General features: G+C 38.7%; 1 protein-coding gene across 1 annotated transcript in view; it reads right to left on the reverse strand.

The window, feature by feature from the left end:
- The window catches only part of b4galnt4b (beta-1,4-N-acetyl-galactosaminyl transferase 4b), a 140,793-nt gene that overhangs the window by 53,185 nt on the left and 74,749 nt on the right, over window positions 1–12,859 (reverse strand). Inside the window, exons 7-9 of the mRNA XM_083549882.1 lie at window positions 9,638–9,728; window positions 8,693–8,793; window positions 8,064–8,131 (exon numbers count right to left, since the gene is read on the reverse strand). Coding sequence (XP_083406008.1) covers window positions 8,064–8,131; window positions 8,693–8,793; window positions 9,638–9,728 — 260 coding nt within the window. The remainder of the gene's footprint in view (window positions 1–8,063; window positions 8,132–8,692; window positions 8,794–9,637; window positions 9,729–12,859) is intronic.

Raw genomic sequence — 12,859 nt, forward strand, 5'->3', positions numbered from 1 at the left:
TTGTTGATGTTAATGGTGAGTTCTCCACTCTCTCTGAGGTAAAGTTTGGTGTTCCTCAAGGATCTGTCTTAGGCCCTCTGCTTTTCTCTTTATATATGCTGCCTCTTGGAGAAATTATTTATAAACATGGTATTAGATTCCATTGCTATGCTGATGATACACAGCTATATATTTCAGCAAAGCCAGATGAGAGAGATCAGCTTAACAATGTTGAAAAATGTGTAAAGGACATTAGACAGTGGATGCTCGATAACTTTCTTCTGCTAAACTCAGATAAGACGGAAGTACTTTTACTAGGACCACATGCAGCTAGAAGCAAACTTTCCGATTACCTAACATCTCTGGATGGTGTTTCTGTTCAGCGTGTACGGCTGTCAAAGACCTTGGTGTGATTATTGACTCGAGTCTTTCCTTTGAGGCTCACGTGAATAATATTACCAGGATTGCCTTCTTTCACCTTAGAAATATTGCTAAAATTAGAAATATGATGTTGTTACAGGATGCAGAAAAACTAGTTCATGCTTTTGTTACTTCTAGATTAGACTACTGTAACGCTTTACTGTCTGGGTGTGCGAGTAGGTGCATAAATAAGCTTCAGTTAGTTCAGAATGCAGCAGCAAGAGTCCTCACTAGATCTAGGAAATATGACCACATCACCCCTGTATTAATTAGTCTACACTGGCTCCCAATCAAATCTCGCATTGATTATAAAATTCTACTACTGACATATAAAGCACTTAATGGTCTCGCACCACCGTATCTGAGTGAACTTCTGTACCAGTATGATCCTCCATGCCTACTTAGATCAAAAGGTGCTGGCTATCTGTTGGTTCCTCCAATAATGAAGATTACAGCAGGGGGCAGATCTTTCTCTTATAAAGCCCCGCAGTTATGGAACAGCCTTCCAACCAGTGTTCGGGACTCAGACACAGTCTCAGTGTTCAAGTCGAGGTTGAAAACATATTTATTCAGTCAAGCCTTTAATCAGTAGATTTTTTCTCAGGTAAAGGCTCAGATCTGGAGGGAACATTGATATAGAGTGTTTGGTGAACTGGGATATTTGTACGCTGTCGCCCCCTCACATTCACGTGTTCACTCATGTTTGTTGATGGTGGTGTGGTGGGCCGTCTCTTATCCCAGAGATCCCTCATGTCTGTGTTGCCTTCTGGTTCTCCCTTTTAGTTATGCTGCTATAGCAAGTCTTGCCGGAGTCCAAACTGCACAGTGATTTTAACTCTCATGCAACAATAGGTACACTTAATAATCCATATACTTCTCTTCCTGTCACCCTCTTCTCTCTCTCCCTCTCTCTCTCTCTCTCTCTCTCTCTCGGTCGAGTTAAACATGCTCCTGAGGCTCCAGTGACCACTGTTCCTGCCCCTCTCCCCCCCGTGGATCTTCCCACTTCATCCAGGCCTGCCTGGATTGGACTGTAGTTGATGTCAACAGTCTCCTACACTGACCCAGAAATACACTTCGCTTTTGATCATCATCACTGCACCCCGCAACATTGTATACCCGCCACAAATGGACATTCGGTGTAACCCAGATGAGGATGGGTTCCCTCTTGAGTCTGGTTCCTCTCAAGGTTTCTTCCTTATGCTATCTCGGGGAGTTTTTCCTTGCCACAGTCGCCAGTCGCCACCGGCTTGCTCATCAGGGACAAACTTACTCATAAAGAACATATTCATTTTTAATCACCGCATTATCTGTGTAAAGCTGCTTTGAGACAATGTTCATTGTTAAAAGCGCTATACAAATAAAAATGAATTGAATTGAATTCTTGTTCTTAGCATGTGCAAAATCAATGACTTCCTGCCCTTGCCACATTTTTATGAGTCTATTGCATTCATCTGATTTATACTATTTAATTTTTATATATTTTATTTTTGCAAATACAATATTAATTTTTCAACAAATATGCTATGTTCGTGAGGGAACTTAGATTTGAATTGTTTTGCACGTAAAATCAGAACCGTTCCAAAAAAAACTGTTCTTATTGAACACATGTACTGTTACATCCCTATTGCAGGCACACAATTGTAATGTCGTTTGAGGTGGTAAAATAAAATTTTCCCTTTACTTGTAGACAACTAATAGACCCAAACCTGTGCATAAAGACAGCTTCATGAAAATACGCATTACATGGGCTAAAGTGGAAGATCTACTGTAGAGCACCAACCCTACTGAACATCTTTGGAATGAATAAGAACACTGTCAACCCCCCCCCAGGCCTCATCACCTCACCTCACCTTCATTCATTCATTTTCTCCCGCTTATCCGTAATTCGGGTCGTGGGGGCAGCAGTCTAAGCAGGCCCCCGCCTTCGACTGCTGCCCAATCCTCACAGCACCGTCCCTTACGGTCCCTCCTGCAGGTGGTGAGCCCACGGGAAGGCAGCCCCACGTCACTCCGACGTCACGGACCTTGATATTTCCCTCGTAAGGGATCCCCGGAGCATAGAGGGTTAAGGGCCTTGTTTAAGGGCCCAAGAGTGTCAGCTTGGCGATACCGGGGCTTGAACCCCAGACCTTCCGATCGGCAACCCAGCGCCTTAACCGCTGGAGCCACCACTCCCCCCACCTTCATTCAATTCAATTTAATTTATTTTTATTTGTATAGCGCTTTTAACAATGAACATTGTCTCAAAGCAGGTGGTGACTGTGGCAAACTCCACAAGACAGCATAAGGAAGAAACCTTGAGTGGAACCAGACCCAAGAGGGAACCAATCCTCATCTGGGTTACACCGAATGTCCATTTATTGCAGATATACGATATTGCAGGGTACAGTGATAATGATCAGAAGCAAACTGTAGTGCTGAGTCAGTGTAGCAGACTGTTGACATTAACTACAGTCCAAATCCATCCTTAAAGCTCCCGTTCTTAATCTGGAATTCCATGGAACCACCCAAGGCGTTGATGAGAAACCGTCTCCAGCCGCACGGAGTCGCCTTCAATCAAAGAGAACACTATCCAGAGGCAGGCCTGGATGAAGTGAAAAGATCCACAGAGGTAAGAGGGGCAGAAACAGTGGTGGTCACCTTTATCAGTACCTGACTTTCCTAATGTGGCTGAATGAGCGCAAATCTCCAAAAGCACACTCCAAGATCTAGTGAAACATCTTCCCAGAATTGTGGAGGATATTCTAAAATTTTATGGCAACTAAATGTGGAATGGGATGTTCAAAAAGCATATAACGTAGGTTACTAACTGAATTCCTTCCTCAAGGGGGCAGCAGTGGCAGCTTGGTGGTACTGGGATTTGAACTTATGACCTTCCTATCAGAACTCCAATGTCTTTTATAGAGAGTTTTAGAGAATTCATGTAATAACATGCATAATAGAATCATCTTTAATGAGTAAAAGATTAGATATTATTCAAATGCTGTTGAGAAAACCCAGTTAATCAATACACTGATACATCCTGGTTATGGTGGTGATGATCACACGTTTGATCACACGTTTCGTCTGCTGCACGTGTGACATTTCCGCCTTTTACCAAACAGATCCGCCTCTCAGCCATGATATTTCTGTCTCCGTATAACCTTTTCTCTTTTTACAAAGATCTTAACAGCCTTAGATAGACGTGTTTCTGTTCTACAAGCATGCCTTTTTTTCTCTAGAAACTTTCCACTTGGCTTCATTACCGCATCTTTGCCCGGCAACAGGGAAAATTTCAGACAAGAGAATTCTGCCTGTCATATGGGCTGTGTTTTTTTTTTTTTATGTAAGAACCGACCCATTAGGCTATAAAACACACAAGGCTCTGTCTTCTTTCTGGCTTCAAACTAACAAGCTCTGATGGAGGAGAGTAACAACCCAAGCACTGATTCACAGATTCAGAGAGAGGAAGAGAAGGAGGTGGAGTCGGTGGGTGCTGGGGTTAGGGAGAAAAAAGAAAAAAATATGAAAGAGACAGAGTTAGATGCTTTGGTGAAATGCTGTGTTTAGGTAAACGAGTCAATCATACAGATGGATGGATGGATAGATGGATAGATGTATGTATGTATGGATGGATGGATCATAGATCAAATGGAGACTATATGTGTAATGGGCTATCTATCTATCTATCTATCTATCTATCTATCTATCTATCTATCTATCTATCTATCTATCTATCTATCTATCTATCTATCTATCTATCTATCTATCTATCTATCTATCTATCTATCTATCTTTTAATAAAAAAATGCTTTATTGGCAAAAAAAAAAATCAGGTTTTCTCTATCGTTCTTTGTCTGTCTGTCTGTCTGTCTGTCTGTCTGTCTGTCTGTCTGTCTGTCTGTCTGTCTGTCTGTCTGTCTGTCTGTCTATCTATCTATCTATCTATCTATCTATCTATCTATCTATCTATCTATCTATCTATCTATCTATCTATCTATCTATCTTCTCACTGTCTCTTTCAAGATTTAAAGGATGCCTAATTATCCATCCACCCATCCAACCTCCCACTCATCCATCCATCCATCCATCCATCCATCCATCCATCCATCCATCCATCCATCCATCCATCCATCCATCCATCTATATCTCTCACTATATCACTATATCTGTTGCTCTCTGTATGTCTGTCTGTCTGTTTCTCTCTCTCTCTCTCTCTCTCTCTCTCTCTCTCTCTCTCTCTCTCTCTCTCTCTCTCTCTCTCTCTCTCTCTCTCTCTCTCTCTCTCTCTCTCTCTCTGTATTTTTGACCCCTATTATCTTAAAATCTACATTCCAGTAAAGCTACACTCAGAGTCTTGTATTAAAATCTTTTACCACAGAAATAACCCCCAACTGATTACATCATAGCTACAGTTTTACTGCGTTACAGCAAGGACACTGCCGGATCTCCAGCAGAATGAGTGAACATCACTTTGTAGTTTTGTCTGCCAGTCCTGTAAGAATAACATGAACAGTGCATACCATGTAACGGCCCCCAGACAGTCGTGAACGTGCGAGCATTCATCCTAAGGCGAAGTAAGGCGATGAATTATTCAGCAGCTCGCGCTATGCACGACAACGCTCGACTTCCACGGCAATCAGCGTCACCTCGAAAACCAGCAACAGAAGCAATTAAAACTAATGAGTGACACCGGGCTCTGAAAAATGGCGCTTTAATGCGTCTCCTGTGATTTATTTTGCGGAAAAACTGCCTGCCTGCTTATTTTCCACAAGTGCAGTTGACAAGTGTTTTCCGCCAGGCCGAGCGAACTGGGACTGCATTGTGGTGCTCTGAAGTATAAAACTGGGGAAATGAAAACAGACATCAAACACGTTGAGTTAAACCAGAGCTAAGGTGTAGCGCTTTGGCTTGTACTACGCCTGCACACGCTGGCTACAGTTAAAGATGTCACAAAAATTCAATGTGAAAAATGACAGATGTCTTCAACAGTCCAGCTCCTGTTGGATTCCAGGAAGTGAAGCAGATATTCACCTCCAGGAGCAGCGACAAAATGAGTCTGTGTAATAATCCGCTCCAATGCTTACTTATTCAATTAAACATCACTCGAGCTAGCACAGCGCTTCTTACTTCCTAACTCCTGCTTGATGTGTTTATAAATATTTACTTTCATATATTAGCTCCGTCATCAGAGAGCGGCCCGTGGTCAAACCTATTGGATCATATTATAATCCTTGTTGTCCAATTATTTACTCCAAACATCCAGTGTAATAACGTCTGTGTGCTTTGACAGTAAATGAACAAAGCCTAGTGTTGAAACATTTGAGTTTCCACACACATGCATGGTTCTTTAGTTTCAGCAAATTTAGTCATGTAAAACCAAGCAAATATATAAATGTCCAGATGTTCCACTTTATTTTTATAAAATCCCAGTACATCCCAGAGCAGTTCAAAGCATTTAGGTGCAGTGAATGGGCAGGCCAGACCATGATAGATAACACTCCAGACGACTGTTTGCTCTCTAAATAACGCTTACAGAGCTTGGACATACGCTTCATTTTATTGTCTTGTTATATTGAACTTGTTTTTCAGCCAATGAGCCGCAGCCCAGACGGAATCGCATGATGTTGAATTATGGAATGGTGGCCATATTGGTTCAGGATTCATTTCACCATTTAACCTAGCGTACCTGTAACATCTACAGCTACATACACAGACCTTTTTTTTAACTCTGTGGTGGCCTCAGCCATCTTCTATTGTGTGGTTTGCTGGTGCAGCAGCATCTCTACTGCAGACAGGAAGAGACTGGACAAGCTGATCAGGAAGCCCAGCTCAGTCCTGGGGATTCCCCTGGACACTGTACAGGAGGTGGGAGAAAGGAGGATGGGGGCTACACTATCATCATTACTGCAGAACGACTCTCACCACCGTATGAAACAGTTTCATCTTTGAGCAGCTCCTTCAGTGACACACTGTTCCATCCTAAGTGTCTGAAGGAGCAAAACAGAAGATCTTTTCTCCCTGCTGCTATTAGACTTTACAATCAGAGCTGCTCCCAGTGAACCAGTCACCATAATATACTGTTATTACTGTTTAACTGTGCAATATTAACACTAACAACGTTTTTTATGCAATAAATGTACAATAACTATAATTTAAAACCGTGCAATATTACCTGTGTGCAATATGTTTAATAGCGTAACTATTTACTCGGGGTCTCTTTTTTCTTTTTTTGTAACAGAGAAATTTCCCCACGGTGGGACGAATAAAGGTATATCTTATCTTTTATATATATATATATATATATATATATATATATATATATATATATATATATATATATATATATATATATTATTAGTTAGCATGTTTTCCATATATAAACAGAAACTTGTGAAGTGGAAGGTGACAAAGGTGACAGTTTGATGAAAATGAAGACCCTAAATTACTTGGTTTGCATAGAAACAATAAGAATATGCATGTGTCTCTCGCAACTGAAAGAAAAAAAACCTAAATTGTCTGTTCTTTATTAAGCATATAAAAGTGAAGTTACAGCACCATGTAACTTGTGTTGGTATAAATTTGTAACAAACGAATGCAAAATACACAAACTGTTTTAGACCGAATTTGTGCACAATTTGTGTAGGAACTGCATTTTTACAATTCAGTACTCCAAAATATGCAAAAAGAGCTGCTGTGTTTCATAATAAAAGTCAAATATTTGACTTTTATTTCTTATTAGGAGTCAAAAGTATATGTTGCAATATGAATTCCAAGCAGATATTCACACTGCCCTAACCAGAGAAAAGAAAGAAAGAAAGAAAGAAAGAAAGAAAGAAAGAAAGAAAGAAAGAAAGAAAGAAAGAAAGAAAGAAAGAAAGAAAGAAAGAAAGAAAGAAAGGAAGGGAGGAAGAAAGAGAGGGAGGAAGGGAGAGAGGGAGGAAGGGAGAGAGAGAGGAAGGGAGAGAGGGAGGAAGGAAGAGAGAGAGAGGAAGGGAGAGAGGGAGGAAGGAAGAGAGAGAGGAAGGGAGAGAGGGAGGAAGGGAGAGAGAGAGGAAGGGAGAGAGGGAGGAAGGAAGAGAGAGAGGAAGGTTGAATTCCATTTGTATTCATTTTTCAGGCATTGTGCATAAAAATTCTCTCTCTGTTTTTCTCCCTCTCTGTCTCTCTCTTTGTCTCTCTTTCACACTATCTGTTCATCTATGTCTTTTTGTCTTTCTGTATTTCTTTCTCTTACTGCTTGTTTGTCTCCCTCCCTTTCTCTATCTCTCTGATTGGTGGAGTCGTTCAGAGGTTCTGAAATGTTCAATATGAACTGACACTCTTTTGTAAGCTTCTCCTGTCTTCCCCTTTTCCCACCGGTCATATTTTTAGCTGACGTGTACAGCGTTTGAAAGATGCGCTGATGCAGCGACCCTGTCAAGTTAAATTAAACATTTTTTTATTTTTATTTTGTATTTAATGATTATTTCTATTTTTCGGGACTTTTATATTAATTGATTTTTCCCTGTAAATGATTTGGATTTCAGATTCAGTGAGAACCTACAGCTGAACTGCATTTTCAAAAGAAGAAGCTTTAATCCAAGCCAAGTGTTGGCCTTTAATGTTAAGACCAAATAAAAGTGTCTCTCTATCATCCATCTAACAACCTCAAACAACACAAAATGAAAAAGTGTACTTACTGTATAGATTTCGAGGTCTGTGACCTGAACTTGTTGAATTCACCTGGAGCCGTCCACTCGGAGCCATGCTGCAAAGAGAAAATCACGCTCTGTCACCTGCATCTTCCTAAAACTACCAATTGCTACACATTATGAGCACCAGAGTGATCCTGTGCCTGCCGGAAAATTCTCCTACTGTCACTGCGTACACCCAAACCAGCAATTTCTTCATAATTAATGGCAACGCAAACTGCGAACACAAAAGCTCATTACTATTCTGACTCACGGGAATGTGTTAGCTAGATAAACACACAATCATAATATCAAAAATGTAAAAGGATAGATAATCTTCTTTTTAAAAAAATAGAACACTATAGATGTTTACTCTTCTTTCCAGACAGGCTTTTATTTTTTAAGAAATAAATGACAGAAGGAAGGGATATCAATGACAGCACTCTTTGATCATTGCTAACACCCACCGCAGTGATTAATCTTGTTGTGTCTAATGTCTCGTCTCTAATCTTAATGTCCTAGTTTTAGCATATCGAGCCGAATATTCAGTAAATCCAACTCAAGATTGCAAAGAGCAAACAGCTAAATTGAAGTTTATTCTTGCCACATTAGCTGTAAAATATTGATTCAGTGCCCACCTGCCCCACGTACACCAAGAGTCTGGCATTGAGGGGCTTCTCATCCGAACTCAGCCACAGCTCAGAGTTATCATCTGAGGATATGGCAAACTGGAAATCTCCTTAGAAAAAAAACAAAAACAACATATATATATATATATATACACACACACACACACACACACACACACACACACACACACACACACACACACACACAAATGCATATTGACATACTGCTACACTGTATGAGCAAAAGTATTGGGACACCTGCCTTTTCCACTCCTATGTGGTTCTTCCCCAAACTGTTACCGCCATGTTGGAATCATACAATTATACAGGATGTCTTTGGATTTTTCAATCATTTCATCTAGGAGACCCAATCCTGTTCCAGCACATCAGTGCACAAAGCCAGCCCCATAAAATATTCGTTCCATGGGTTAGAGTGGATGACCTCCTGCTATAAAGCTCTGACCTTAACTCTACTGTACACCTTTGGGATGAATGTAAAACACAGACTGCACCCCAGACCTCCTCACCTCACTTTCATCAGTACCTGACTTTACTAACACCCTTAAAAGAGCACAAATCTCCACAAAATCTAGAGGAACATTTTCTTAGAAGAGTGGAGGTTATTAGAACTAAAGGGATGTTCAAGATATGGTGTCCACAAACTTTTGTTCATAAAGTATAAATTCTCAACAAATCCAAATGTAAATGCAGTTATAAAATGTACTCTCTTTACATTGGCATGTTTCATGATCCATATTTTTTTTTATATTTTGTAATAAGTCCTATTTCATTCCCATTTCCTTCTCTTTTTGTCTATTCATGCTTTTCGGAAACTTGCCTGGAGCAAAGCTCTAAACACAACATCTTTTTGTAAGTGTATTTCTCTTAGAAAGGCATTGCTTCACAGATGTAATTTCACATCACTATTGACTGCATGACTGCTCTGTAACAAACCGTCTTTATACGGATGAATAAAGCCAAAGATCCGAAGGCCGTAATTCTTCCACTTCGGAACCACAGCCAGTTTCTTAACCGTAGTTCTGGTCTGCAAAATAAAAAAAAAAAGGAAAATACAGAAAATACAGAAAATACAATAATAGACACCATATCTTTTCTTAGCCCCATATAATACCCTGTTATCCACATGCTCCAACCTCCGAAGCAGTTTGCTGACATTATTAGCAGCAGTAAATGAAAGTTGTGAATAAATAATAGTCACAGAATGCAAAGGTGAGAAGCCCAGGGACTGCAATTTGCACTCTGCACACATAACATGCTCCAGAGTACGATTCAATTTCTGAACAGACCCAAAAATTTAGACTGTAACCACAATATGTATTATAATTAGGAAATTAATATAGAATATCTGCAATTTCCTAAACAATATTGTTCTGCTTCGGTTACTGTTCACACATTACACCTCAAACACTGTATTTTGCTGCATGCAGAAGTTCTTTGATGATTCTGCGATGGTTAAGTGTATATGGATGGGGACGAAGCAGTGCCGGATTGTGGAGTGAACAGATTTGTGGAGTGGTGTGGAAACAGTTAATGTCTATGACAATGTTTCCAGGAATAAAGACTCGACAGTGAATTAGAAGATGAAAAAGACAGTAACCCATACCATCTTCAATAAATACCTTAAAGTATTTAACTACTAGACTACTAGATAACTACTAGACTGGAGGACCAACACTAAGGTTTTTTTTTACAAAAAGGGTAAAAGCAGACAATTTGCGGGAGTGTAGACTAAACTGCTGGAGTATGAACAAGCATGCTAAAGTATGACCCAAATATTTTTAGCATGGACCAAATTATGGAGTATAGACCAATTGTCTTAAGTATGAACCAAATATATATTTAACATGGACCAGACTCTTAAAGTATGGACTAAATTGCTTTTAGTATGGACCAATTGTCTTTAGTATGGACCGATTCTCTTTAGTATAGAATAAAATATCTTTAGCATGAGCCAGATTGTTGAAGTATGGACCAATTGCCTTTAGTATGGACCAATTGTCTTTAGTATGGACCAAATGTCTTTAGCATGAACCAGATTGTTAAAGTATGGACCAATTGCTTTTAGTTTGGTTCAATTGTCTTAAGTATAGAATAAAAATATCTTTAGCATAGACAAGACTGTTGAAGTATGGATTAACTGCCTTTAGTATGGTTTAATTATCTTTAGTATGGAAGAAAATATCTTTAGCATGGACCAAATTGTAGAAGTATGGACCAATTGTCTTTAGTATGGGCCACATTGTTGGAGTATGGACCAAATGTCTAGAATATAGAAGAATTGTCGTTATTATGGACCAAATTGCAGGAGCATAGATCATTTGTCCTTAGTATAGACCAAATTGTTTGAGTATGGACCATTTTCCTGTAGTATGTACCAAACTGATAAAGACGTTCTCTGTGAAATTGAGGGAGCAACATTGGGGCTGTTGATGCAAAGAAGCCAATTAAGCTTATCAGTTCCTCAGCAACCTTTACTGTAGTACTGAGAAAATTGGAATTTCATGAACTTCAGAACTAACTGTTGTATGAATGTAAAATGAACAATAGAATTATAATCAAATTGTTAGTACTTTTCAATTGTATATTATAATTGGAATTATATCAATGGATTCGTTAAAAACAACCTTTTCTCCTCTCTGAGTTAAAATCTTGGCCATTGTCATGCTTTCTTGTTTGATTTTCAGTTTCTCCTGAGCAAGAAGATCTTTTATCTTCCAAAAAAAAAAAATGTTTTAACACTAGTATGTTATGCAGCCTGAAAAACAATGTGACGGCTACATAGACTAATACAATTTTAGAATGAAAACAAACAGAGATCTATATTTACAGGGTTTTTATGATATAAAGTTTACACCTACTTCATCATGTTCTTACTCCAAGTGGTGCAGGTATGTTTAAGCTGGAGATGTCAGTCATGTTCATTCCCTATTTACTGATTGGCAGCTTCCTGTGAGATTCTGCCACTTTGAGAGTTCTAAACCAATCATTATAAGGAGAAACCATGCATTCAGGTTGGACAGATAAAGTGAGCACTGTCTAATAAACATGACACTCCATTCAGTCTTAGTGAAGCCTGTGTGCCGGGCGGGACTCAGAAAGACGTGTACAAATCCTGTCTTCATCTTAAACCTTTAATCTTTTGTCCCATTAAATCAGAGAATACACAAACACCTAATAGACACTAACTGATACAGAGTCTCACATAGTGGGAATTAGTTAGTGTCTGGAGCATAGAACGAGTTTTCCACACAGTAAGCCTTTACATTTATTAAACAAACTGCAATATTGCAGTCATTTGATTTGCTAAATTATACAACACTACACCAATATTTCACCAAGATTGCTGATTAATATCAACACTAGCAACAAGCAAAACATTTCTTTGCCACATTTTAATGAAACACATATACACAGATGCAAAACATATATATATATATATATATATATATATATATATATATATATATATATATATATATATATATATATATATATATATATGGGGAAATGGTAGCTCAGTTGATATACAGTAGAAGCTTTTAGAAGATCATGTGTTCAAATCCCAGCACTACCAAGCTGCCACTGCTGGACCCCTGAGTTAGTCCCTTATTACTCAACACTTCAGATACTAAAGATCTTAATAAATTATATTCACCATAAACTCAACACTCTCTTAAATATCTTTCACGTAGATACAATTTCATGTAGTCCAAACTAAATTTGTATTTTAACATTTATATATTTTTTTTTTATTTTAAATATCTTCATTAAAATAAAAACTAAATCTGCAGTATGAATCATTCTGCTATCTATCTATCTATCTATCTATCTATCTATCTATCTATCTATCTATCTATCTATCTATCTATCTATCTATCTATCTATCTATCTATCTATCTATCTATCCATCCATCCATCCATCCATCCATCCATCCATCCATCCATCCATCCATCCATCCATCCATAAACAGATAGATAGCCAGCCAGCCAGATAGCCCGCCAGCCAGACAGACAGACAGACAGACAGACCGATAGATAGACCGATAGATAGATAGATAGATAGATAGATAGATAGATAGATAGATAGATAGATAGATAGATAGATAGATAGATAGATAGATAGATAGATAGATAGATAGATAGATAGATAGATAG

This window comes from Silurus aristotelis, assembly GCF_946808225.1.
Source record: "Silurus aristotelis genome assembly, chromosome: 9".
Lineage (NCBI taxonomy): Eukaryota > Metazoa > Chordata > Actinopteri > Siluriformes > Siluridae > Silurus > Silurus aristotelis.